Source organism: Balaenoptera musculus, chromosome 10 (genome assembly GCF_009873245.2).
Source record: "Balaenoptera musculus isolate JJ_BM4_2016_0621 chromosome 10, mBalMus1.pri.v3, whole genome shotgun sequence".
NCBI lineage: Eukaryota > Metazoa > Chordata > Mammalia > Artiodactyla > Balaenopteridae > Balaenoptera > Balaenoptera musculus.
The window spans coordinates 4,920,672-4,945,074 of record NC_045794.1 but is presented as its reverse complement, the minus strand read 5'-3'; the positions used below and the strand labels follow the sequence as shown (position 1 = coordinate 4,945,074).

At 50.9% G+C, this 24,403-nt stretch overlaps 1 protein-coding gene across 1 annotated transcript; it reads right to left on the bottom strand.

The window, feature by feature from the left end:
* Positions 1 to 18,461: 18,461 nt before the first annotated feature.
* On the bottom strand, positions 18,462 to 21,349 carry KCNA5 (potassium voltage-gated channel subfamily A member 5). Its single transcript, XM_036864705.1, has one exon. It carries the CDS (start codon positions 21,082 to 21,084, stop codon positions 19,279 to 19,281), a length of 1,806 nt encoding a protein of 601 aa, XP_036720600.1. The 5' UTR covers positions 21,085 to 21,349; the 3' UTR covers positions 18,462 to 19,278.
* Between the last annotated feature and the right edge of the window lie 3,054 nt (positions 21,350 to 24,403).

The following is a 24,403-nucleotide window of genomic DNA, read 5'->3' as shown; positions in this document are numbered from 1 at the left end:
TGCATCCAAAATATGTCATTTATGAAGTATTCACAACCCTGTAGAGCAGATAGCATTAGCTCCGTTTTAAAACCGAGGGATTGGAGAGCCATACAGTTTAAGGGACCACATAAGGATGCCAGTGAGTAAGCAGTAAAGCTGGGATTTGCACTTTTGTCTGCTGGCTCCAGGTGTGGGACTGATTCAACTGTGCCCCATTCCTGCAGCATCTTAACACTGAACAGAAGTTTCCATCTATTCTAATCAGGTCCCTCTTAAGGGGAGGCACTCTGTACTGATCAACTCCTCATCATTTTTAGTTTTTTGCAATCTGATTGTTCAAAAGGTAGTCTTAGGGCAGTGGAACCACTCTGGCTGGCAGGTCCAGAAGAGAGTGTCATCCCCTGGGCTTGATAAACTGGAAGCTGACTATCTGACCAGCCCTGAACTCCCGGCATCCTGCCTTGGTTATCAGTCCTGGCCCTGATCTTGGAGAGGCTGACAGCCCGTCCCCTGAGTAATCTCACACTTGGACTTGGCGAAGTGGCTCGTTTATGAAGTGCGGGGAGAGTGAACAGGGGGTGCCACTTACGGTGACGACCCCACGTTACTTCTCACCTCCTCTCCCAACAACTTTGAGAACTCTCTGTCTCCCATCACACCTCCATCGGCTTTCTCTTTTTCCTCCATGTTTCTTTGCCCCTCTGGGAATTCGTTGGTTTGGGTTGATCAGCCTCCTTTCTTTAATTGGCTTAACATGAATGAAATCTCCCCATTTTCTGGGCCCCTGAGCCCTGAGATGTCAGCTGGGCTTGAGCTGAAGGACTTTTAAAGACTTAGAATACTTCCTCCATCTAGGGTCTTCGAGGTGACAGAGAGAGAAGCTCTCGCCATCCTCCCCACAATTAGTACACTGTACCCACGTGGTGAAATGCTTTGGAAATCACCTGTGTGGTCCCTGAGTTTCCGAAGCTCCCCCATGCACAAATGTGGTGACACTCACCTCAATCTCTGGAAGTGATGAGGCATCAGGGGTCCATGCTTGTCCTCACTTCACCACAGAAGACACACCCGGCAAACAGAGAAGAAGGGCCATGTCCGTCTCTCTGGGACCTGCCACCAGGATCCCAGCTCCCTTGAGGTCTGCATGCCTGATGCCCGTTGCTCTCCCAGCAAACCTGATGTGGCCGATTCTTTTCAAGAATGGATGCTGATGCTGTGTTGTCATCCTGGCAAAGAGTGCACCTTCAGGGTGACCTCTGGAAGACCCAGCTGCTTCACTGGCCTCAGGAGGTCAACCTCAGCGCTGGAAAAAGCAGCAGGTGAGAGAGGGAGGAAGAGGAGCTGCCTGGAGGGCTATAAGAAGAAGCAGCCTCCCCTGTTTCTTCTTTCTTCCTTCCACTCAAGGCTCCCAAAGCTGGGGTTTCATCACTGAGTCCTTAGCAGCTGTGGGTACAAATAGGCAGGTCCTTTTTAATAAGGGCCCTTGTAATTTCAGGCTCCAGCTCCGACCTACCTGACCAGGTAAAATCATCCTGTGATGCACTCACCTGGCACGGTAGACATGTCCTCTTTCACACATACAGTTTCACGTAGCTTTGTACTGTTATTTGATCAGTGTCTTTCTTCCCATTAGGCCAAGCTGCTTGGAGGCAGAGACCATTCAGTTTTCCTTACCTGGCAAAGAGTAGGCACTCAATAAATATTTGTTGAATGGATGAATTAATCTTCTCTGCTGACATCGCAGGAGAGGATGAGCTTAAGCTCTGGCAAGAAGGGTAAGCTCTGGAGCTAGGCTGCCTGGCTATAAATCCTGGCTCGACCACTTACTTCCTATGAGACCTTCAGCAAATATCCCCGTCCTGTTCATTGTATGGTCCTGAAGGGCGATAATAGTAGTACCTGCTCCATAGGGTTGTTTTCAGGGCTACATGAGCTAATATATGTGACCATTTCAGTCTCTGGGAAACACAAATGCTCAGTAGATATCAGCTAACTACAGCCTGCTTGTTGATGGTGGGTGGCTGAGAGATGCCTTTGATTTTGTCCTTTGCAAGACACAGGAGAAGTGCGATTCCCTTACACTTATCCAAGAAGACAGTTTTGAGAGTTAAGACAAAAAAGATATTCTAACTATAATTGTTCAACGAAACTATGGGCTATATCTAGAGATAGTGAACTTATAACTAAAGACAAAGGCATGGTTACCATAACACAGACAATGAGATTGTTGATGGAATCAGGATGTAAACCATGGGGATCTCGGGCAATGGATAACTCATCATAGGTATCTAGGATCAAAAGAGATTCAGTGGGAATCCCAGTCAAAGCCCATTTTATTAAAAAAAAGAAAAGAAAACTTCCAGATTTGATGGATTGAGATTTATCATATATCACAAACTCAGAGCTCTTCCAGTGAAGAAGCGGAGTCCAGGTGAAATACAGTGGTTAGGAGAGCACAGACTTTGAAGCCAGAATGACCGGGCTAAATTCCAGGTGGGCCATCACTTGCTGTGTATCTTGGGCATGTGACTCAACCTCTCTGGGTTTCAGCTTCCTTGTCTGTGAAGTGGGAATGATAATAGGACACCAATCTTCCAGAGCTATTGTAAGGATTGAACATACAATAGTGACATTGCATAAGCATCAGAGCTAGTTAAAGGGATCAAAAAAACATCCCAAGTGTGTAACACGAAACCTCTCTCTAGCGAATGGACCAATGATTGTCCATTTTTCCTGGAAGGGGAGATCATCTGAAATGAAAGACTACAAAAGGAAATGGACAGGAGTTGGGCCTCGTAGTCAAGGACCTAGAATGGCCCAAATCAGAAGGCTGGTGACAAGGAGATCTGAGAAAAGACCCTTCTGAAGGAGCACAGAGCATGTGACCGCCCGCAAGTCCCCTCATGTGGGGTTGATGCTTGGCCATCAGGTGGACCAGGTGACCGTCTCTAGGAGGTCCTTCCTCCTCCTTTGCTTTGCCAGAGTTTGCATCCTCAGGAGCGCTTCTGCCTGCCCAGCTTCCCTCAGCTCCACGTGCACACGTGTTCTCTCTACAAGCTCCTTTTCTGCTTAAATCATACAAGCGGTGTTTCCCGTCGCTTACAACAAAGAGTTCCAATAAATAGTGCAGACTCCTCAGACCTATGAAGTCAGACGCCCTGGGGCGGGGGTTCTGACGAATCTGGATCTTTGGAAGCATCCCAGGTCACTCTTACACATCCTGAAATCTGAGAACCACTGCTATTGCTGGACACCATCCAGCTCTGATACTCTCTGATCCTATGGTTCTCTGGTTGTATGAACTCCTGACCCCACTCCATGTCGCCTGATCCCCCGGGCACAGTTTTCAGAGGCTGAAGCCATCTCTCGGATGTGGAGAGAACAGGGAAGCAGATGGCCCAGACACCTCCCTCCCCTGCCCCCATTCCCATACGCCACACTCCTTTCTGCTGTGTGTCACCTGAGTCTGGGGTGCTTGTAGCAACCCACAATCAGGGAACGGGCACACAGTGACATTGCACACAGTGACATTGCATAATGTCACTGGTAAAAGTAACTTCTTTTCTTGGTAAAAGTAACTCTGTCTTTCTTGGTAAAAGTAACTCTGTCTTTTCCAGGAGCCCTGACTGCATTGTAGGGGGAGAAAAATCATGACATTTTACCTGTACTTTATGGACAACTTTCTAGCAAAAGGTGAGTGTGATGTTACGGAACATGGGATGCTGGTCTCCCGTTAAAAACAAGAAGCACCAACTTGCCATCCTTCCCCAATGGGACAAGGGCAGTAAACTGTGTTCTACAACATCCAGTTGTTTCTACAGGGCTCAGTAGCATTTTTAGCAAGAGAGCAAAAGATGTATTCCCCTCCCCCATCCCCCATGATGGCAGTACATTGGCAGGCTTCCCTCAGGCTCGGGACAAGGTCATGTTTGGCTCCGTGAGGCCCAGCATGGCTGGGCCACCTTAGACATAGTGGGGCCCGTGGCCTGAGGGAGTCAGCCACAGGCCCAGCGAGAGCTGATCTGCAACCCTGGGAAGGGCAGGACTGCCTCGGCTATTTTGGGAGGACGTCAGCAGCTGTGGTGAAATGGAGGTGAGCAGAGAGGGGGGGAACTCTTTCTCAGAGCAGCTAATGGGACACAGGAGCTTTCTCACATCTCTGCCCTTGCAAAACCTCATGGCTGGTTTTTCCCGGCCCCAGATCTCCCGAGACATTCTCACCAATCCTCCTAAAATACCACTTTCGTCAGGTTAATTCTCCCTCTTGAACACCTGCACAGCGGCCCTCCCTTGAAGTATAAGATCAGTTCCAAACCCCACCTGCTATGCAAAGGCCACAACCACCCCGCCTCAACTTGTCTCTCCAATTTGGCTCCAAGGATTCCCACAAACCCTGTCCAAGGCTCAGAAACTTTCCGCTCAAGCAGAGTGGTCTGTCCTTCTCTTTCCTGTGCCTACGCCACATACGTACCTGCAGGTTTTTGCTGGCAGGATGTCCCTTTCCTGCTGCTGAGCTCTACCCTGCCCTGACGTGGCCCCTCCTTTCCTAGTCTTCAAATCCAGCGTTTGCCTTTAAATTGCCTCTTCCTTGTTCTACCTTGACCCCTACCAAAACAGATCTTCACTCCTCTATGGTCAACCCCGGACAGCCTTACCAGCTGGCCAGGCGGAAAGAGACCTCAGTCTGGAGGCAGAGAGTGCAAGTTCAAATCCAGCTGTGCCAGTTCTTAGCTGTGTGGTTTCTCTAAATTTCATTGGCTCTACAACCTGGCAAGGTTATCTCTGTGCTTGAGGATCATGTTATAAAATGTCCCCCAGGGAACACGGCACACAGTAGGTGCTCAGCAAGTAGTAATGAGTAGTAAAGTTGACGCTGCTCTCGGACCTTTGTCTTCACTGTTCTTCCCCTCCCCACGGCGCTTAGCTCCCTTCTGTGTTCTTGGAAAGGACTCAGAGCCTATTTCCTGTGGTCTCTGGGGGTTTGTGCTCTGAGTTCACTGACTTTTCTTCAGTAAAATAGCAAAGTAGAGAGGCCTGAGCCTGCTTTGCACTCAAACGGGCAAGCTGGCTTCACAGAGCCCAGACAAATCCAAATAACAGCCTGAGGATGAACTCAGCATGTGCTTCTGAGAGAGGGAGCCTCTTGAGAACCACTGTCCTCGTTGGAAAGCCAAAGCTTTCTCTGCCGAGCTGCCTGAGGACACCATCAGCTTGCTAAGGAAACCACTCGGTTGTCAAAACACATCCTGGCTTCCCCTGTCCGAGGTGTCAGCCAGCATCTTGGAGAACGGCGGAGCAAGCTCTGGGGAGTCCAGCGCTGATAAATGCTTTGTAAAATGTCACGTAGGCTCTAGGGTGGATGCCAGTGTGGTTGGAAGTCACCTCTGTTTCAGAGCAATGGAAACTTGTGAAACCTCCAGCTTTCTCGCAGAAGCTCACATACCATATTTTTAAACTTATAAACAGTAAAAACGACTATAAATCTCCTGTCCCTAACATACCACAATTAAAAAAACTCCCCTACACTAAAAAACAACTTCCTATTTTTTTGGTCTTTAAGACCCATAATTCTTGTCTTCAAGACTCATTACCCCATCCAGGTCCACCTCTTGTTGCTATTGATTTAACCAATCCACCAACAAGTATTTATTATGCTCCACTGTGTGCCCAGAACTCTGTGGGGGGCCAAGAAAAATAACAGAAGAAAATACGACCGCTGTCCTCAAGGAACAGCTTAAATCTAGTCGTTCTGTCCGATCTGCACCACCCAAGACCTGCTGGGCTTCGTTCAGGAGTCCATCAGACAATAGATATTTATTCAGCACTGCTGTGTGCCTGGGATACAGGATGTCAATGAGCCAGATGAGGTCCTGGTTCTCCTAGCGTTTACATTCCAATAGGAGAAAGAAGCAGTGAGCAAGCCAACAAGTATTCTAAGAAAATGGTAAGTGCCGTGAAGGAAATTAGGTACGATAGGAAGACGGGATTGCTGAAGAGGTGGCAGGACTAATCTGCCAAAGGGGCTAAAATGTAAGGGGTTAAAAATCCCCTCCAGTGGGGGACCTGCCCATAAACCCTGGGAAAAGGAAAGGGCATGGGAATGAATTCAGAGCTGCTGCCCACTACGTATCTATCTATGCCTCCTGCTCAGGTTCTGCTTCTTTCATGGCACTGAGCACGGTGCCTGATACAGAAGAGGCTGAACAACCACGATGAGTACCATTACTCCCAATCTACCACCTGCCGGGCCACGTGCTAAGTACTCACCGTGCGATATCTCATTTGATTCTCACAACCACCATAGGAGGAAGGTCCTATTATCCCCACATGGCAAACACAAAGAGGTTTATACAGAAAATTGGCTTCAGCTAGAAAACAAACCCTCGCATTCTACTTCCAGACCACCTGGTCTGCTAGGCTGTAATGCCTGCAGGCATCAATGAATGAATGAATGAATGCTCCTCTACCTGATCTGAGATCTCAGAGGGATCTTTTTTTTTTTTAATTTTTATTGGAGTATAGTTGATTTACAGTGTCGTGTTACAGTGTTGTTGTGAATGGATATATATATCCATTCTTTTTCAGATTCTTTTCCCATGTAGGTTATTACAGAAAATTGAGTAGAGTTCCCTGTGCTATACAGTAGGTCCTTGTTGGTTATCTATTTTATATATAGTAGTGTGTATATGATACAAATGGATATTTTATATATAGTAGTGTGTATATAATACAATTTTATATATAGTAGTGTGTATGTGATACAATTTTATATATAGTAGTGTGTATATGATACAAATGAAAGCAGATCTCGAAATCAATCTTACTGTTACCCTTACCAAAGGGGAAACATGGGGGCAATTAATAAATTCGGAGGGATCTTATTTCTAGCAGGGATGCAGAGGTGGAGGCTAGGTGCTTAGGCTTTGAATCATTGGAATCTGAATATTAAGTTGCACATGGGACATTGCTACACTCAAATGTTCACGCCTTTTTCACTATCCAAGCAAATAGCTTCCTGTCCCAGACAAGAGGCAGTCTGAGAGAGGCTTAGTTTCTGAGGCTGGGCAAATCAAATAGTAAAAGAAATGGCTTTTTTTTTCTTCTTCTTCCTGTGTAGCTCACAAGAAACATTTGTGAACTGGTAGATTTTCTTAAGTTGTGTCTAAATCACTATAAACTAATTACAATATTGACTTGTAAAGTACACTGCCCCGCGACGGTCGATAGCAAGCCCGGTTCTCAGACCTGCATTGGACATGGAGCTGGGCTGAGATAAGGTGAGTCACAAGTAGTACATTTGGGGCTTCCTGTACGCTAGGATGGGGCAGTTTTGTTCCCACTCTGCAGCACTGACTGGTCCACTCCCAGACCCCGATCCTGCCCTTTTCCCCGACCCGTGTAAATCTCCTCCATCCTCCAGATCCATCTCGAACACCTGATTCCTACATCTGATTTTGTCATTGGTGTGCTTAGTTTGGGCTACCCAGTAGACTGTGGGCAAATAATTCCCCCCAGTTCATTTTCTTACATCTCATAGCTCTGGCACGGCAGGGAGCTATTAGAGCTCAATACATGTTGCCAAAATAAATTTGATGGTGTTCCCACTTGAAAGGGGCAGGCTTGTTCTAAGCTCTCTCCTGGAACCCTACATAATAATAATAATGATAACTGACCTTTATTGAGGGCTTTCTTCCTAACCAATATCTATGTAGTTTATTACATTTGCTTTTGACAACTCTGAAAGAAAACTTTGTTATTATTCCCATTTTGTGGTTGGAAATAACTATTTTATTTATTTATCTATTATTATTTATTTGTTGTTTATTTAATTTATCTTATGGTTGGAAAAAAACTGTTCTATCATAAGCCATTTAGAAAGGTATCACTTGCACTTGGTCACATAGCCAATGACATAACTAGGATTCTAACTCAGGTCTACCTGCCTCCAGACCTCTCCCTTAACCAAACACTTGACTGCCTCCATGCCTCCTCATGTGCTGGCCCCAAGGCTCCTCTTTATGCCCTCCTAGTCCTCCCCCACCCTCCATCCCTGCATCCCAGCCCTTCTTTCTTCAACCTCCTGGGGCACAGCCCACCCCCCAGCTGCTCCCTAGAGGCCCCAAGTTATCCTCTCCCCACAACCCTCTGCTTAAACTCCCGTTTCCTAGGCTGTCAGATTAGAGCTGAGTTGCATTTGATTTAGCTAGTTCATACTAAAGTGTGAGTGACTGCCAGTCACTTCGATTTCAGTGGGAGCTTGCCATTTGATGAGACGATCTCCGTCAACTCCAGAAACTGGGTCTGAATGTGTTCCCAAAGGAGAATTCCAAAATGTCTTGAGCAAAGGCAGCATCTTCTGGTGACGTGTGTGGTCTTCTCCAAGGTGACCTCTTTACATATTTATGTATGTGTCAGAAAGTCTGTGCCATATACATTTGCTTTAAAAATGTCTGAGGGGTTCATAGTTGGACCCCATGCACATACTCTATTCATACACTTCAGCTGTCTCATTAAAGTACACTTTTCACTATGATCCTATCACTGTTCCCTTATTTCAGAGAAATAGTCCCTTCCATCTCTGAAATTCAGTGTCCACACTCTATAAATCCCCTCTGCTGCTCACAGCACGAGGGTGGTCCAGGTCCAGTGTCAGGAAGGGGCGATCACTAATTCACAGCAGAGACTTAATCCTCAGCTTCGCCTCTCGGCATTTTCCCAGAAAAGATGCAACCAACCATTCCTTGCTGGGGGTAGCATCAAAGCAGCCCCTTCAAAGCTGCAGAACGAAGGCCTCTGTGTGGCTCTGGGGAAGCCCAGGTCTGCCTTGGTGGCCTCCAGCTGTCAACATCTGGAACCATTTCCCACTCGGAAAAGCCACCCAGACAGAACTGCCTGTGCCCCTGATTGGGCCCCGGGATGTGGCCAAGGAGGACATGGGGAGGGTCCTGGTTACCCAAAAAAGAAGAGTCAACCTGAGCTGAGGGCACCAGCTCAACAGGGGGCATCACAAACTTTTTTTTTTTCGAAAATAACTTGACACGATATTTCAGTAGAAGCATCAAAGAAAATATTAGCAGGTTTGGGGGCTCTTTTATACTTATGCTTCAGTTAGTCTTGTTGTGTTTTTTTTTTAGTTTATTTATTTATTTTTGGCTGTGTTGGGTCTTCGTTTCTGTGCGAGGGCTTTCTCTAGTTGCGGCAAGCGGGGGCCACTCTTCATCGTGGTGCGCGGGCCTCTCACTATCGCGGCCTCTCTTGTTGCGGAGCACAGGCTCCAGACGCGCAGGCTCAGCAGTTGTGGCTCACGGGCCTAGTTGCTCCGCGGCACGTGGGATCTTCCCAGACCAGGGCTCGAACCCATGTCCCCTGCATTGGCAGGCAGACTCCCAACCACTGCGCCACCAGGGAAGCCCTAGTCTTGTTTTTATTTTGAATTACACATGGGGGAGCATCATGCTCTTTTCTCTGCTTAGAACGTCTAAAGATTTTACCCAGTCCTGGGCCAGGGGTTGGAGAACTATATTACGTGGGACTGGGGTTGAGGATGTGGATTAAATGCCACACAGGGCCCCCTCATGTCTTACAGGTGCCTAAACACCAGTGTCTAGCACAACACCTGGCATCTGGGGGCTCAGAAAATTCCTGGTGGCCTGATTGCCCCTGGCCCTGCAGGCGCCACTGCTGCAGGTCAACCAACCTGGTGACCCAGGGGTCCCCCTGAAAATGACAGCAGAGAATGATGGAGAGAGAGACTGTCCCCTACCACTCCCACCTCCACTTGGGTGACCACTCAATTCATCTTCCAAACTGGGACATTTGGGGACTGAGGGGGACGGAGTGTCAGAAACAATCCAAAGACTTCGTTGACCAACCGCAGGTATACACTGCGTGTCCCTGGCAGATGTGGTGTATTGTCACCCCATCCTCACCAACATCTTTTGACCCAGAGTGACAATTTTCCCAGTTTTCCACCTCTAGCCCTCAGCTCATCCTCTGTCTGTTCCCTCCGTGGCTCTTTCCTGGTCCCTGAAACACTCCCCTGAATCCTCACCCTCATCTTCCTACTGCTAGGAGTCCCAGCTCACGTGGAATCCACCACGTGATCACGCATCTGGACTACACACAGGTGAGCGAAGGCAGGGCAACGGCCACTGTCCAACCAAGTCCTGCATCTTCCTAGATGCCTGAAAGTGTCCGTATCAAGGATTGCTCTACCACATCCCATGTGGGAGGCCCGGAGGGATTGTATTTGACTGCACGTCCAAACAGCTGGCCATAGGTATAACCCAGCTCCCTACCTGTAGCAGATGTCTCATCAACACATCACATATGGAGATAATGATGCCAGCTTGTACATCCAGCGGCTTGGGAGGCCTGGGACCTAATTCCATGGTCCAGGCGAGTAATCAAAGGAGGATCAATTCAGTCCAAACAGCCTTGACACGGAGTGCCGGCTGTATTCCAGGACCGATTTTAGGCACTGAGATGATTAGGAAGATGACAGACCAGCCAATTCCTGCTGTGAAGGAAGAGTTTGAACTGCAATGGGCCAGAGGTAGGGAAACAGCTACCATGTTGGGGCAAAATGTGTTTATGATAAGAGCATGGGAGAAGGGGACATGGCTTTGGACTGGACAGACTGAGGATGGCCCTTTGAGGAGCAGATACTTGAGGTGTGCATTGAAGGATGAGTAGGATTTCAATGGGTGAAAATAAGTCACCCATTCCAACCAAGAGGATGACCAATGCGAAGGCACGCTGGTGGGGTCAGCTGCAGCCATGAGTCTGTCCAGCGTAGCTACGAAGCATAGGTGTCTTCGGGGGTGGATAAGGTAGACAAAGAAAAGGCTGGAAAGAAAGGGTTAGCCTCACATTATGGAGGACTTCAAAAGTCAGGCTAAAGGGACTGGACTTATTCTGTTTAGGAGCCTGGGAATGACCTGACCATATGGATTGTCTTCTGGGGAGATTAGTTGGGAAGTCTATGTAGGGTGGGCCAGAGGCAGACAGTGAAAGGAACACAGAAGGACGAGGAGGTGGTGACTTTGCCATCTCAGACAATGTCAAACTGATGTGGTAATGATGTGGGATTTACAGGTGACTTCACTACAACTAAAGAAGAACAATAAACAATAATATAATAACAACGTGTACACTACGGAGAGAGGAAGAGAAGCATAAACTACAGTCAGTGGTCCATCCTGGATGTTCTGTGAGAAATTCGTCCTTGCAACTAGGTGCCTTGGCCACCAAAGCACAATTGGGACCACTCGCCTCAAGTTCCTAAGGGACATCCATTTAAAAATGCAAAGTGTTGCAGGAATAGAAAGTTTCATCAGCTGGCAGCTGGGGAGGAAAGCACACCAGCATCCACGGGCATCTTCTGTGTGTTTCCTGTAATTGGCATGGGTCACCAAGAGGTACCCATTCGTGTTCGAGTCATCTCAGTTGTTTACAAAACATGCCGCAGGAACAGCAGTTTGCACTCTTTGGAGCAAAGCTGCTGTCTAAATCTTCAGTTTTATTATCACAGTGACTTGGAAATTGCTGATAAACACGACATTGCAATAGTGTCGCAGTCAAGCACTCAGAAGTTCCCAAAGAGTAGATCTTGTGTTGAAACAGGATTTATAGGATCATCGAAATAAGAAGCCGAAGACTCCTAAAAGCAGCCTTCAGATGTGTCAGGAGACCAATCACTGTAAAACTGAAGGCTTAAGAAAAAAAAGGCAAAGCTCATTCTTCCCATGTAAAACTCAGGGTTCAGCAAGGTCACTGTCAAGGCTCACTGTGGGGTCACATGGGTTTGACCTGCATCAAAGGCCACATGCAGGAGCTGACAGCCAGCAAGGCACAAGACACCGTGTGCTGTGAGCCGGCCACCTCCCAACCTGAGACACTCAAGGGACAGAGCGATGAGTGACAGGAGAGGGCTGCGGGAGTTGACAGGAGGGCTCCCAGGGGATGGACAACGGGGAAGACGTAGATTAATAAGCATTAAATGATGTTCTCACGTAGAAAACAAACTTATGGTTACCAGGGCAGGGGAGGGATAAATTGGGAGACTGGGATTGACATATACATGCTACTATATATAAAACAGATAACTAATAAGAACCTACCATATAGCACAGGGAACTCTGCTCAATACTCTGTAATGACCTATGTGGGAAAGAATCTCCAAAAGAGCAGATAGATGTATATGTATAACTGATTCACTTTGCTGTGCACCTGAAACTAACACAACATTGTAAATCAACTAGACTCCAATAAATTTTTTTTTAAAAAAATGTTCTCTCTCCTTCACTCTGCTTCTGAGATCACTTCTCCCAGGAGTCCCAGCCCAAATAACTCCCCTGGGCTTAGATCAACACCCCCCCCCCAAACCTTTACACACAATCACATTTCCCAGGGACGCTTCAAGCTGGTTCTTGGGCTTTATTTTTAGTTTTGTTTGTTATGACTCTTTTTTTTTTAATTAATTAATTTATTTATTTTTAGCTGCGTTGGGTCTTCATTACTGCACGTGGGCTTTCTCTAGTTGCAGCGAGCGGGGGCTACTCTTCATTGCAGTACCCAGGCTTCTCGTTGTGGTGGCTTCTCTTGCTGCGGAGCACGGGCTCTAGGCGCACAGGCTTCAGTAGTTGCAGCTTGTGGGTTCTAGAGCGCAGACTCAGTAGTTGTGGCATGCAGGCTTCAGTAGTTGTGGCACGTGGGCTCAGTAGTTGTGGCTCACGGGCCTAGCTACTCCGCGGCATGTGGGATCTTCCCAGACCAGGGCTCAAACCCGTGTCCCCTGGGTTGGCAGGCGGATTCTTAACCACTGTGCCACCAGGGAAGTCCCTGTTATGAGTCTTGCATTCTTGCACGTGTCTCCTCGTGTACAGGCAGGTGTCGCCTGACCACATCAGTCTCTGAGTGTCCTGAGGGCAGAATCGGTCTCCTTTCTGTCCCCACCACAGTACCCAAGACTGGCTAGTTTGTGCCAGCAGATGCCAGGCACCTGTAGGAGGCAGAAGCGACTCCTCCTGGGCACAGACGTCACGCAGGACAGGACACGGAGCACAGGGTGAGAGGAGGGAGGCCCTGAGCACGCCTCCCGGGTGGGCTGAGCTTACTTCCAGGTCCTTAGCCCATGTCTCTCCGTGTCCCGCAAAGGAGGGGCTCCCACACATGCAAGAAAGAACCGGTGCCTACCTGGAAGGAGTGAGGAGTGTACGTGGGCTGAAGGGGGAAGCCGCTGTCCTCCAAGGCTCTTCAGCCCTGAAAGGACCACAGAGAAGCTGGCTCGTGGGGTCCAAGCCAAGGTCACCATCAAGGTGCATGTGGAGTTTCGTTCTGCACTTCCAGGCAATGACAGGCTTTGCGTGCAGAAGTTCAGCTTTCCCACCAGGGTTTCTTCTGGACCCACCTCAGCCCCTCTTAGATTTTTCAGCTCCTGTTCCTGGTCTTAGAATAGTCCCCTAGAAGCTCTAGCCTCCAGGGCCTTTTGCCTCCCTGCTCCCACCTCTCGCCTCTCAGCCCTGGATGGCTCCGGCTGGATTTTTGGCAACGGCTCAGAAAATCTGCCGGGGTCTTCTCCTGTTCATTGGCCAAACAATCAAGGGGGCATCTGAGGGCCTTTACTTACCCTCTAAACTTTTTAAAAATCAGATTGGAAACCATCGTCAGCCTTGCAGCAGAAATCCGCGTTGTGCTTTGCTTGGTGACATCGTCTGCTGCGTCTCTTTTGGGGGTGCCACCTGGAGGGCAGGGCCAGCTTCCTGCTCCAAAGTGGTGAGTGGCCCCTGGGGTGGTGCTGGGATTTAAAGTCCGTCTGGAGCTCTCCAGGGGGCCTTGGCTTCCCTGCCCCACCCTCACCCCCCCCGTACCTGTCTCCACCAACCCTCTGCTTGTGCAGGAAAACACACACACCCTGCTAGTGCCCCCAGGTTCCCCACGTCCCTGTCCCCCACTCTTCACCTCGTTTCATGTCTTCTTCTGCCTCGAGTACACATCACCCTTCTCTAAAGGAGCACATCCATCCCCCAGTTACAACCTGCCCATTTCCTCCTTGGCTCTTACCTCTATTTAAAAGTGATACTCAGTGCTCTGTGGTGACCTAAATGGGAAGGAAATCCAAGGCAGAGGGGATCTATGTATACGTATAACCGATTCACTTTGCTGTACAGCAGAAACCAACACAACATTGTAAAGCAACTCTACTCCAATAAAAAAATTTTTTTTAAAGTGATCTCTTATTCATTTGCTTCCTTGATGGTTGGTTCTCCCCACTAACCCGGGAAACCAACCAGGGGAGATCCCTGCCAGCTGGCCTCAGCGCCTTAGCAAGGTGTCTGCCTCATAGTAAATAATGTTGTCAAATAAATATTTGTTGAATGAATGGAGAAATGAATGAATGAGGGTATTAAGGACACTGGATTATAAAGGTTTCGGTTTTCCTCCTAGACAGTGAGTTGCTTGCGTGTGGGCGCCAGGCCATCACAGGGCTGGATCTCCATCTCTTGTACTGCCGTGGCCTTCTCAAGAAACGCAGGTTGAGTTGAGTCAAATCAAATCGGAGGAGACAGGTCAGGGTTTCACAAGCACCCGCAGCCCTCACAGGCCAACTGGATACAAATGAACTGATGAGGCAGGAACGTGCCTTGGGAGGTGGGGTGGCCACGGGGGGGCGGGGGGGAGGGAAGGTCAGGCAGCTTTAATGAGAATGGGGACACTTTGATGCAGAGGGAGCAGAATGGACCACACAGAGAAATCCAGCCTAGGGCTCGGGGGAGACTATTTAACTATGGTGACCTTGGGTAAGGGGCCTCTTCCCTCTGGGATTCTGCCTGCTCTCCTGTAAAATGAGTGGACCAACCAGATTATCTGCAACGTTCCTTCCAGCTGAAACATTGCTTGGTGCAAAGTTTGACATTAGAAGACACCGGCCAATTAAAAGGGAAGGTAGCAAGCATCTTATTCTGTCTGGAGGCCTGTGGGCTGGAGCTGATTCACATCTCCCCACCACGCACACTGTGAGGGGCCCCGCCAGCCCAGGCCCATCTCTACAGCCAGAGAAGAGCCAGCTGAAGAGGGAGAAGGCAAGGGCATCCTCAAGGCCCCCAATGTGATGACACATCCAGGAAAAGACTTAGGGCCAAAAGGAGAAGGAGGCCATCCTCTGGCCACCTGGGCCCACTTCCTCCAGCCTCTGGGGGAGAACCCCACTGCCCAGAGCCCTGGGCAGAATGTCCAGTTGGGCATTTTATTCCTCCTTCCTAGAAATAAAGCAGCCCATCTCAAAGCCACCTAGAAAAATCTAATTTTTATTAGGAGGGAGAAATAAGCTCCATCTTCCTCATAAAGCCTTCCCTGGTCTAGGAAATCCCAGCCTCAGATCCCCTCCTTAAGCCAGGGTTGGTATTTGCAAGAAATGCAAGTTCAGTGAAGTAAAATCAAATCAGGGAGCCAGGTGAGAGCTCCCCAGGCATGACTGGATGCCCAGGAGGCAGCCTCGGTGTGACGGATAAATGGTTACGACAGGGATGTGCAGCTCTCGAGCGAAGGCTGGTTCTAACATTTTTAAGTGACTACATTTTCAGTGGTTATATAAATACCTACAATAACAGCTTCAGTTGTGCCTCATGGCCTACAAAGCCTAAAATATTTACTATCTGGCTCTTTTCAGAGCTTTTGCCAACCCCTGCCCTAAATAACTGCTGAGTCCCCCTGCCATTGATAAACTCAGGACTCCTACTGGGGTCCTGGGGAGAGGCACCGGCCTGTAACCCTGGACCCCATCCCTCCTCTCTACCCAGCTACCCTTCAAGGTCTCCAGAAGCTTCTCCTCCTCTATTCCTCCTCGCCCTCCCACTCCTGACCCATCCCACTTCATTTTGGAATCCCCTACAAGGCACTTGATGGCACCCTGTCCTGCATGATTTGATTTGTTGTACACTGATTGCTTCCCCAGTGGGAATGGAAGCGTATGAGGGCAGGGGCAGCATGTTAATATGTGTCCCAGTATCCCAGCACACGGAGCAGCTGCTGAGCAGATATGCGCTGCTGAGGTCAGCCCCAGGGGACAGCATCCCAGGGTCACACTCACTGTGCTCGGAGGGGACCCTCCACGCCAAGAGAAACACTTTGCTCCATCCCCTCCAAGCCTGGAAGTGCTCCTATCATCAACACGAGAATAAGTCACAGCCCAGTCCTACGGGAAGATTCCTCCAGGGCTGGTCCCCTGTTTCATTTTCCCTCCAGGGAGTGTCCCGGGCAGGGCGGATCAGGGAGCTGGGGCTTTAAAGCACGTGACAAGACTTCTTTCTGAACCTACCCTTGTTCAGGGTTCAGTGAGCATATGGGCAGGAGAAGAAACAGTAGGTGGTGAAAAACCAGGGTCCACATGCTCTGCAGGAGAGCAGCTGTCCTTACGTAGACACACCACACCAGTGCATGTCTGCCCTCTGCGCGGAGGTTGCCAAAGTTGGTAGATTATAAACCCAGGGATGGTTTCTTGCTGTGGGAGCCCAGAAGGAACATCTGGATAAAGGTTTGGCTGGAGCCACTTGATCTAATTTCCTCGGGAAGGAAAATCAATGACAGCAGTGAAAGGGAGGGGGAGAGAGGACAGGAAGGGGCCCCTTGCCTCAGGTGACCTGGGTAAAAGACTTGACATTCGTCCTCCTTTCCTGCCAATCATGTGAACAGGGAAACCACTGGGAGGGCTGGAGTGAAACAGCGGGCCATTTCCAGAATCATAGCAGCAGGTGCACTGAGAAGGCAGAGAGACTGAAATACCTGCACTGCCTTTGGGTGCCCTCCCAGTGCCCCAGGACAGATACCACCGGCCTCCAGGATGGAAAGCTGCAGCAGGGGACTGGAGTCCCTCTGGAACCACCTTGATTCCCTTTGTAAACCTGCAGGGCAGCGCCCCCTCCTCCCACACAAAACAGAGACTAACGATCTCATTCCCGCCACTTCATCCCTGAGGCTTTGTATAAGCTGGGACCCATTACTGGACATTCTAAAGAGGCAGTCAGTCTATTTGAACCAACACCTGTCAGGCATCTGGACACATCTAAGACCTGGGCAGGAGCAGTTCTCTCTTTGCTGCTCAAGCCTAAAGGAAATGACCTTCAGGGCAAAGGTGGCACCTTCTCTTTTATCTTCAAGGTAGGGTGAAGCCCGAGTTGTGCCCACCCCCAGTCCCAGCCAGCAGGGGTGCGTTAATCCACAAGCGTTTGCTTCACAGCCTTAGAGGGCTTGGCGGTGAGACGGTGTGGAGGAGAGCTTTGGCAAGATGCCCTGCTTTTAGGCAGACTGTAAATTACAAACAAACAACTCGTCTCTGCTCTCCTTCCTTTACTTCCGGTGTGTAATGAAAAACAACAGAGCCCTGCAGGCACAATCCTTCTGTTTCCTCCTCAGATGTGTTGTTCACAGTTCCCCGCTGGAAATGACTCTGGGCAGTCACGGACCCTGGCTTTTATTCCTGCCTCGGCATCTCAGTGAAATCCACAATCCTCAGACATCAATTTCCTAGATCCTCCTTCCCCCCCCCCCCGCACACCTGGATGTACCCTAGAACTAACCATCCAGCTCACTGTTGTGCTGGGAGCCATGTGGCTGTGGACCACCAGCCCAGCCTGGTGAGGATGTCAAACCACCAGTCTTTGGATTATTCAGCAGAAAAAGCAACAGCAGGAATCGGGAGCCCGTCGCGGACAGCTAACCCCCCAGAGAGACACTGCAGCCAGTGTTACACCTACTGTGATGTTTTGCCAGAATCATCCAGTGACGAGGGAACAAAGGGATCTGTTCTGAGTTTAGGGATTACTCGGGGCAGCGTTACAGTCTGTAGAAACCAGCCTTGAAAGTGGACAAGCAAATCCTTCCGGCCTCTGGCCACCTCCGCCATCACAAAGGCAAAGCATCCTTCTCGGCTGCACCACAGTTTAGGGGGTGGGTAGGATAATAAGAAGGTGCTGCTGCCTCTCTGTGATTTTCACACCAGGGCTGCCTTTTTGCCGACAGGTTTCATATCTGGGAGAACCAGGCTTGCTCCTCAGAGCTGCTGAGAACCATGTTAAGAAGGGCTTCAAGCCTGCAGACCAAGGCTGGGAAACCCAGCCCCAGGAGACCACAGCGGGGACTGCGGGGGTGGGGGGTGGAGGAGGGGGAGGGTCTGGTCATCCTTTGCCTTTCAGCTCCATCCACACTCCATGCTGATGGCTGGATCTAAGGCCACCCAGGTGTGTCTGTGTCCTGACAACCTGAGACAAACAGAATTCACCCCTCTATCTTCAAGGTACGGGGCAGGGGGTGATGCTCAGCAAAGAGTTGTTGATGATCAAATCATGAGCTTTCCAAGTTTTCTACCCCAGTCAAGGCGGGGTTTGCTCTGACTCCAGAACCAGAAACAGCAAGGGACAGACTTTTTTTTTTTTTTTTTTAATTTCCAAAGATACATCAGCTGTAGAAAAACTAACACTTGCCTCAACCAAGTCACATTTTATTTCCTGGGATGAAAATCAAGAGAATGAATTATCAGAAGTCTTCCTCCAACATCATTAAAATGCTTTTCGAAGAAAGTTACAAGCACTGTTTAAGGCGTACAGAAAAAGTTAGACTTGCCTTTCTTCCAGAGCATTCCCTGCCCTAGACACAAAGCACCGACACTACATCTCAAGAAAGAGAGAGGCTTGCAGACACAGGAACCAGAAAAACCGGACCAGGGTCTCTGGCTCTAATATAAGTATCACAGGAGAACATCACAATAACCTTCTCTTCCATAAATACAACATATGTCTTGAAAATAGATCCAAAATATCTCCATCTGAACTACTGTACAAAAATCCACTCGCCAGCCATAAAAATAATATTTTCCCCTATACACAAATATAATCATATGTAAAGCAAATTTGGAACGCAGGGATATTGGTTGGGGGGTGGCTTACAAAACCTCTGGGGATCTGGGCTGTTTACGGTCATTTTTGTTCGGGTTATCCCTCTGCTGGGTAAAGGAAACTGGCAACAAATACAACCATCTCTCAGTGCTCACCATTTCAACAGCTCCTGCGTCACGGAATGTGGTACTTTTTAAAAATAGGCGACCCTTGGTGTCATGGAAAGAAGAGGGAAAATGAGGGGATCAAGGTGGGGGTGGGGAGGCAGAAGGGGAGCAGTGGGAGAAGAGAGACAGACATAGGTTAGCGTGGGGGCTTGAAATACTCTGCGGCATAAAGTAGATCCCCAGGGTCAGGACACCTCCGCTGTCCCCGGGCCACGGCCAGCTGTCTGCCTGGGTCTCCCTTACAGATCCGTTTCCCGGCTGGTGTCCAGGCAGAGGGCATACAGGGATCTCCGCAAATCCACATTGCTCTTGGCCTTGAGGTTACACTTCTCCAGGGGGCAGCTGCCCCTTCGAGATCCATCCGCATTCTCCAGGGACCCCGCAGCCTTGCAGGGGGACGCCTTGCTCCAGCTGGCCTTCCGCTGGCCTGCACTGGCCGGTCCTGTCCCCTGGCTCTGGCTGCCCTGCTCTTCCTTAAGGGCTGCCTGCTCCTCGTGGTCCGTCTCCCGGTGGTAGAAGTAGTTGAAGTTGGAGACGATGACGGGCACGGGCAGGGCGATGGTGAGGACCCCGGCGATGGCACACAGCGAGCCCACGATCTTGCCCCCCACGGTGACAGGCCTCATGTCCCCGTAGCCCACCGTGGTCATGGTGACCACCGCCCACCAGAAGGCATCCGGGATGCTGGAGAAGTGGGTCTCCTGGTTGTCGGCCTCTGCGAAGTAGACGGCGCTGGAGAAGAGGATGACCCCGATGAAGAGGAAGAAGATGAGCAGACCCAGCTCCCGCATGGAGGCCTGCAGGGTCTTGCCCAGGATCTGCAGCCCCTTGGAGTGGCGGGACAGCTTGAAGATGCGGAACACCCGGACCAGGCGGATCACTCTCAGGATGGCCAGGGACATGGCCTGCTGCCCGTTCTGGCTGCCGCCTCCACTGGCTGACGGCTGCTCCTGTTGCTGCACCAGCTCGGTGCCCAGGGTGATGAAGTAGGGGAAGACGGCCACCAAGTCGATGATGTTCATGATGTTGCGCGAGAACCCGGCCTTGCTGGGGCAGGCGAAGAAGCGCACCAGCAGCTCGAAGGTGAACCAGATGACGCACGTGGTCTCCACGATGAAGAAGGGGTCAGCCAGCGTCCTGGGCAGGAGAGGTGCCGCTGTCGGGCCAGAGGGAGGCGCCGCTTCCCCGCTGCCGTTGGCCTCCCTGTGGGGCTCAGGGGGCTGGTGGGGCACCGGGCGATGGCGCAGCAGCTCCCGTTCATCCCTGAACTCAGGCAGGGTCTCCAGGCAGAAGGTGATGATGGAGATGAGGATGACCAGGACCGAGACGATGGCGATGCCCCGCGCGGAACCCGAGCTCTCGGGGTACTCGAAAATCAGCCACACTTGGCGCTGGAACTCGTTGCGGGGCAGGGGCTTCTCCTCCTCCTTGATGAAGCCCTCGTCCTCTCGGAAGCGCTCCATGGCCTCGTCCCCCAACTGGTAGAAGCGGATCTCATCTGCGAACACGTCCAGGGAGACGTTGACCGGCCTCCGCAGCCGGCCCCCCGACTGGTAGTAGTAGAGGATGCCGTCGAAGCTGGGCCGGTTGCGGTCGAAGAAGTACTCGTTCCTCAGCGGGTCGAAGTAGCGCAGGCGCTTGGCGGGGTCTCCCAGGAGCGTGTCGGGGAACTGCGCCAGGGTGCCCAGCTGCGTCTCGAAGCGCAGCCCGGAGATGTTGATGAGGATGCGCTGGTGATGGAGGGACCCCGAGCCCAGCACCTGGTCCTCCGCCACGCCCAGAGCGGGGTCGCCTTCTCCCTCCTCGTCCTCCGGAGGCAGCCGTTTAGCCCGGGGCAGCTCCTGGGGCACCGGTGGCACCGGCCGGCCTCCCGGGTCCGCGCCCCTCTCGGCGCCGCCGCGATCCCTTGGCGATGGCTCCTTGAGTCCATCGCTGAGCGCAGCCGTCGGGGGGCAGCGGAGCGCTCCCCCTGTGGCCCGGACCTCCTCTCCTCGCCTGACGGTCATGGCACCGCCGTTCTCCGGGGGCACCAGAGCGACCTCCATGGCCCGGGGGCGGGGGGCATGCTGCGCCCCTGCGGACCGGCTCCGGCGCCCCCTCTCACCCTGCTGGGCGCCCCGCGCCGGGCTCCTCTCCCACCAGCGGCCGGCCCAGCTGTGGGGCGGGCTGGGGGGGCTGGCGCGTTCTCCTCGTTCGGTCCTGACGTCAGGAAGCCGCTGCCCTGCTCTCTGCCTCTCTCGGCTCCGGCAGCCCGTTACCAAGCAGCCAAAAGCCGCCTTCCAGCAGATGCAACCTCCAGCCGCCAGGCTTGGCCTCCACCCGGCGCAGTTCCCCGCCTCCTGCCCTCCCCTCCTTCCCCCGCCTCCCCTCGGGGCACGGAGGCCGCGGGTGTCTCCCCGGAGGGCGCAGCTGGGGCCCCCGGCGAGGGAGGGAGGGGCTGAGCTGGGCGCAGCCTGGGAGGAAGCCTGGGAAGGGAGGGGGGGGGGGAGGGAGAGGGAAGGGAGGGAGTGGAGAGGATGGAGGGACAGGTTGTACCGAGAGCGCGCTGAAACTCCCAGGGCAACCAGATGAGAAAAGCTCTGGATTTCAGTTCACCTGGGAACCCGCTGAACGCCGAGTGGACTCTAGGGGAAATGAATTGTCTTGGGCTGGAGGGATGAGACTTCGAGATGAGTCGGAGTATGAGAGAAGACAGTCCCTTTTACATTTCTCCTTTGGCTGAAAGAGGGTTCTCTCTTCTTTAGGAAGAATTACAAACAGGAGGGGGCGGGACAGAGCTATGGACCTTGAAAAAAAAATATGTGTATGTGTATATCTCCAGACCAATGGAGAAGCATCTCTCTTCCCATCTCCCTACATACATTTTCGTCAAAAGGTAACTGGCTGGAAATTTACAGCATCTCCCTGCCCTTAGCCTCGGGAAAGCCCTGATTCCCAGCACAGACAGCGGCGGTCAGCTGGGCAGACCCAGCCTGGCAGCCCCAGGCAGGCAGCTGAGTCTGGTGATTCTCTGCCTGACTTCATATTCCTACGACACACAACCTCTCTGCTCTCTCCACGTATCTCATTTGTAGAAACCATGGACAGGGAAGGAGGGAGAAAGAGATCCTGGTGAGAGCCTTTTAGCCTGGTGAAGCTGGGAGGTTTGGGTAGGGAGTGGGGCGGCGCTGCTTAAGGAGAGGGAGCCCCCGGGAGCTTGTGGAGTCCCCAGGGCTGGAGAATTCTCAGGAGTAGAATAAAAACCAATACTCACTTTGCCCTTCTGCCGTACCAGGCCTATTCTCAGCACTTCACAAATCTTAATATTATGATCCTCATTTTTACAGATGAGGAAAATGAGATTGACTAACTTGCTCAAGGTCACACAGGTAGAAAGTGGCGAAGCTGGGATTTAAACCCACACAAGCAGAGTTTGGACCCCTGTTCCCTCCACCCAGGTCCTCTGTAGAAATGTGTGATCCCCTTTCCGATACAAGGATACAGATGCTCCCTCCCCCCATCATCTGGCCTAACAGCTTTAGTTCCTTCCTGCAGGAGGCAAGAGGATAGATAGCTAAGATGACACCTAAGTGCTTCTGGGTTAGGGAACCTGGTTATCTATCCCACCCCAGCCCTGGATTTTAGCATCTGTGGCCAAGAGAGAAATATCCTTCAAGGCGTGTCCGGCAGTTACAGGCACAACCTCCAGATATTTTTTTTTTGGTTTTAAGTTAACCTAAAACCTCTGTGTTTTTGCATGTCTGGGTTTTTATATGTGATGTTACAGCCTGCTGTCCATGAATGCATCTGTGCACAGGCGGTGTTCTGGAAACTTGGTACTGGGTGCACGAGTGTTGGTTGGAATAGCAGGGTGTGGGCTCACAAGCTGTGTCAGGGTCGGAAGGGTGTGTGTCCACGTGGCTTTTGTAAGTGAACTCAAGGGTGGACGTGCATTTGGCATACGCAAATGTTTTCATTGTGTGCAACGCTCCAAGTGCGGGGGGCTGTCCTTGCAGACATGAATGAGTGAGGAAGGCGTGTGAAAGTGAAAATGAGTGTGTGGAGGCATCACTGGTTATCTGCAGGGCCTTGCACGTCCCTCCCCAGACCTGTGCTCTTCCTGCTCCATCTCCTCTGGGTTTTTCTTCTTCTCCGGCTGGCTCGGAGGTTGCCAGTCAGGTTCAGGTCTGCCCCTGGGGAGCCTGGGGCTGTGGAGCTCATAGGAGATGGTCTCAGAGACCTATGGGCCTTGCCTTGTTCACTGAGCCACGCACCTTGTGAATACAGGGATGCCGTGTCGGTTCACAAGGGCTCTCCCTGGGCTCCCTAAGGGAGAGAGTTCCCTGGACCTTGTCTTCCAGCGGCCTTGGGGGGACTGCTCCCTGAAGAATAAGAGTACAACGTAAATAGTCCCAGAAGAGCATGTAAGTCAAGCCTTTAACGTGGTACTTTCTTAACTCTGCTTTCCAGACATTTACTAGCTTTCATAGGTTTCTTGTCAAATTTCTTTCAGATGTTACATGTGTCAGCCAGGGGGTACACTGCAGGATCGCCCTTAGAGAAAGAACTTGCTTTTTAGCTTCCAGGAATGCAGTTAGCTGACAGCCCCCAGCTGCTATCACCTCCTGTCTCTGCTTGATTTCCTGCAGAGGCTGTTACCATCCTCCCTGGGAGCCCCTGGCAATGACTGAGCACAACAGGGTTACAAGGACCTGACCGGTTCTGTTGTCTGAGACTCTCCCCATCCAGCCCTTCCTCTTCCCCTTTCCTTTTACAGGTGTCAGAACAGCATCTTGGTCTGAAGACGTCCCCTGCTGAGTTCTGCAGGTTCTCTTACCTTTCTTTTATTGCCTCCCAATAAACCTTTTGCGCTCCTAACTCCATCTCCTTCTCTTCTCTTCTCTTTACAGAGGACATAGCTACACATCACTTGACTGAAACTTGCTTTCTTCTCTGCCCAATCCAATCTTTTACAGCGGTGCTTGACGTGCATCATCACCTGAGGACCTTGTTTAAATGCAGGATTGACCCCCCAGCTGGGCTTAGACTCAAATAAGCTCCCCCTGTGGTGGTAATGCTCCGGTCCTCACGTCACAATTTGAGTAGCGTCTCCTCTCAGACAAACTCCAAACGATACCTTTGAATGAATTACTTGCAACGCCTACATTATATCCCCCAGAATGAGATAACCAGAGGAAAACAAATGCGCGATCTTCTCTCAATTCATGGGACTGGTCCTAGCAGACCACAGGGGGACTCAAGGTATGCAGACCAAGAGGAAAGAACGTTATGAGAAGTAAGGCAACAAAAGAAAGCAGAGCTGGGCTGGAAGAGAGAGGAAAGGGAAGGGAGGAGGAAGAGAATTTTAAATGCCATCTTTATTAA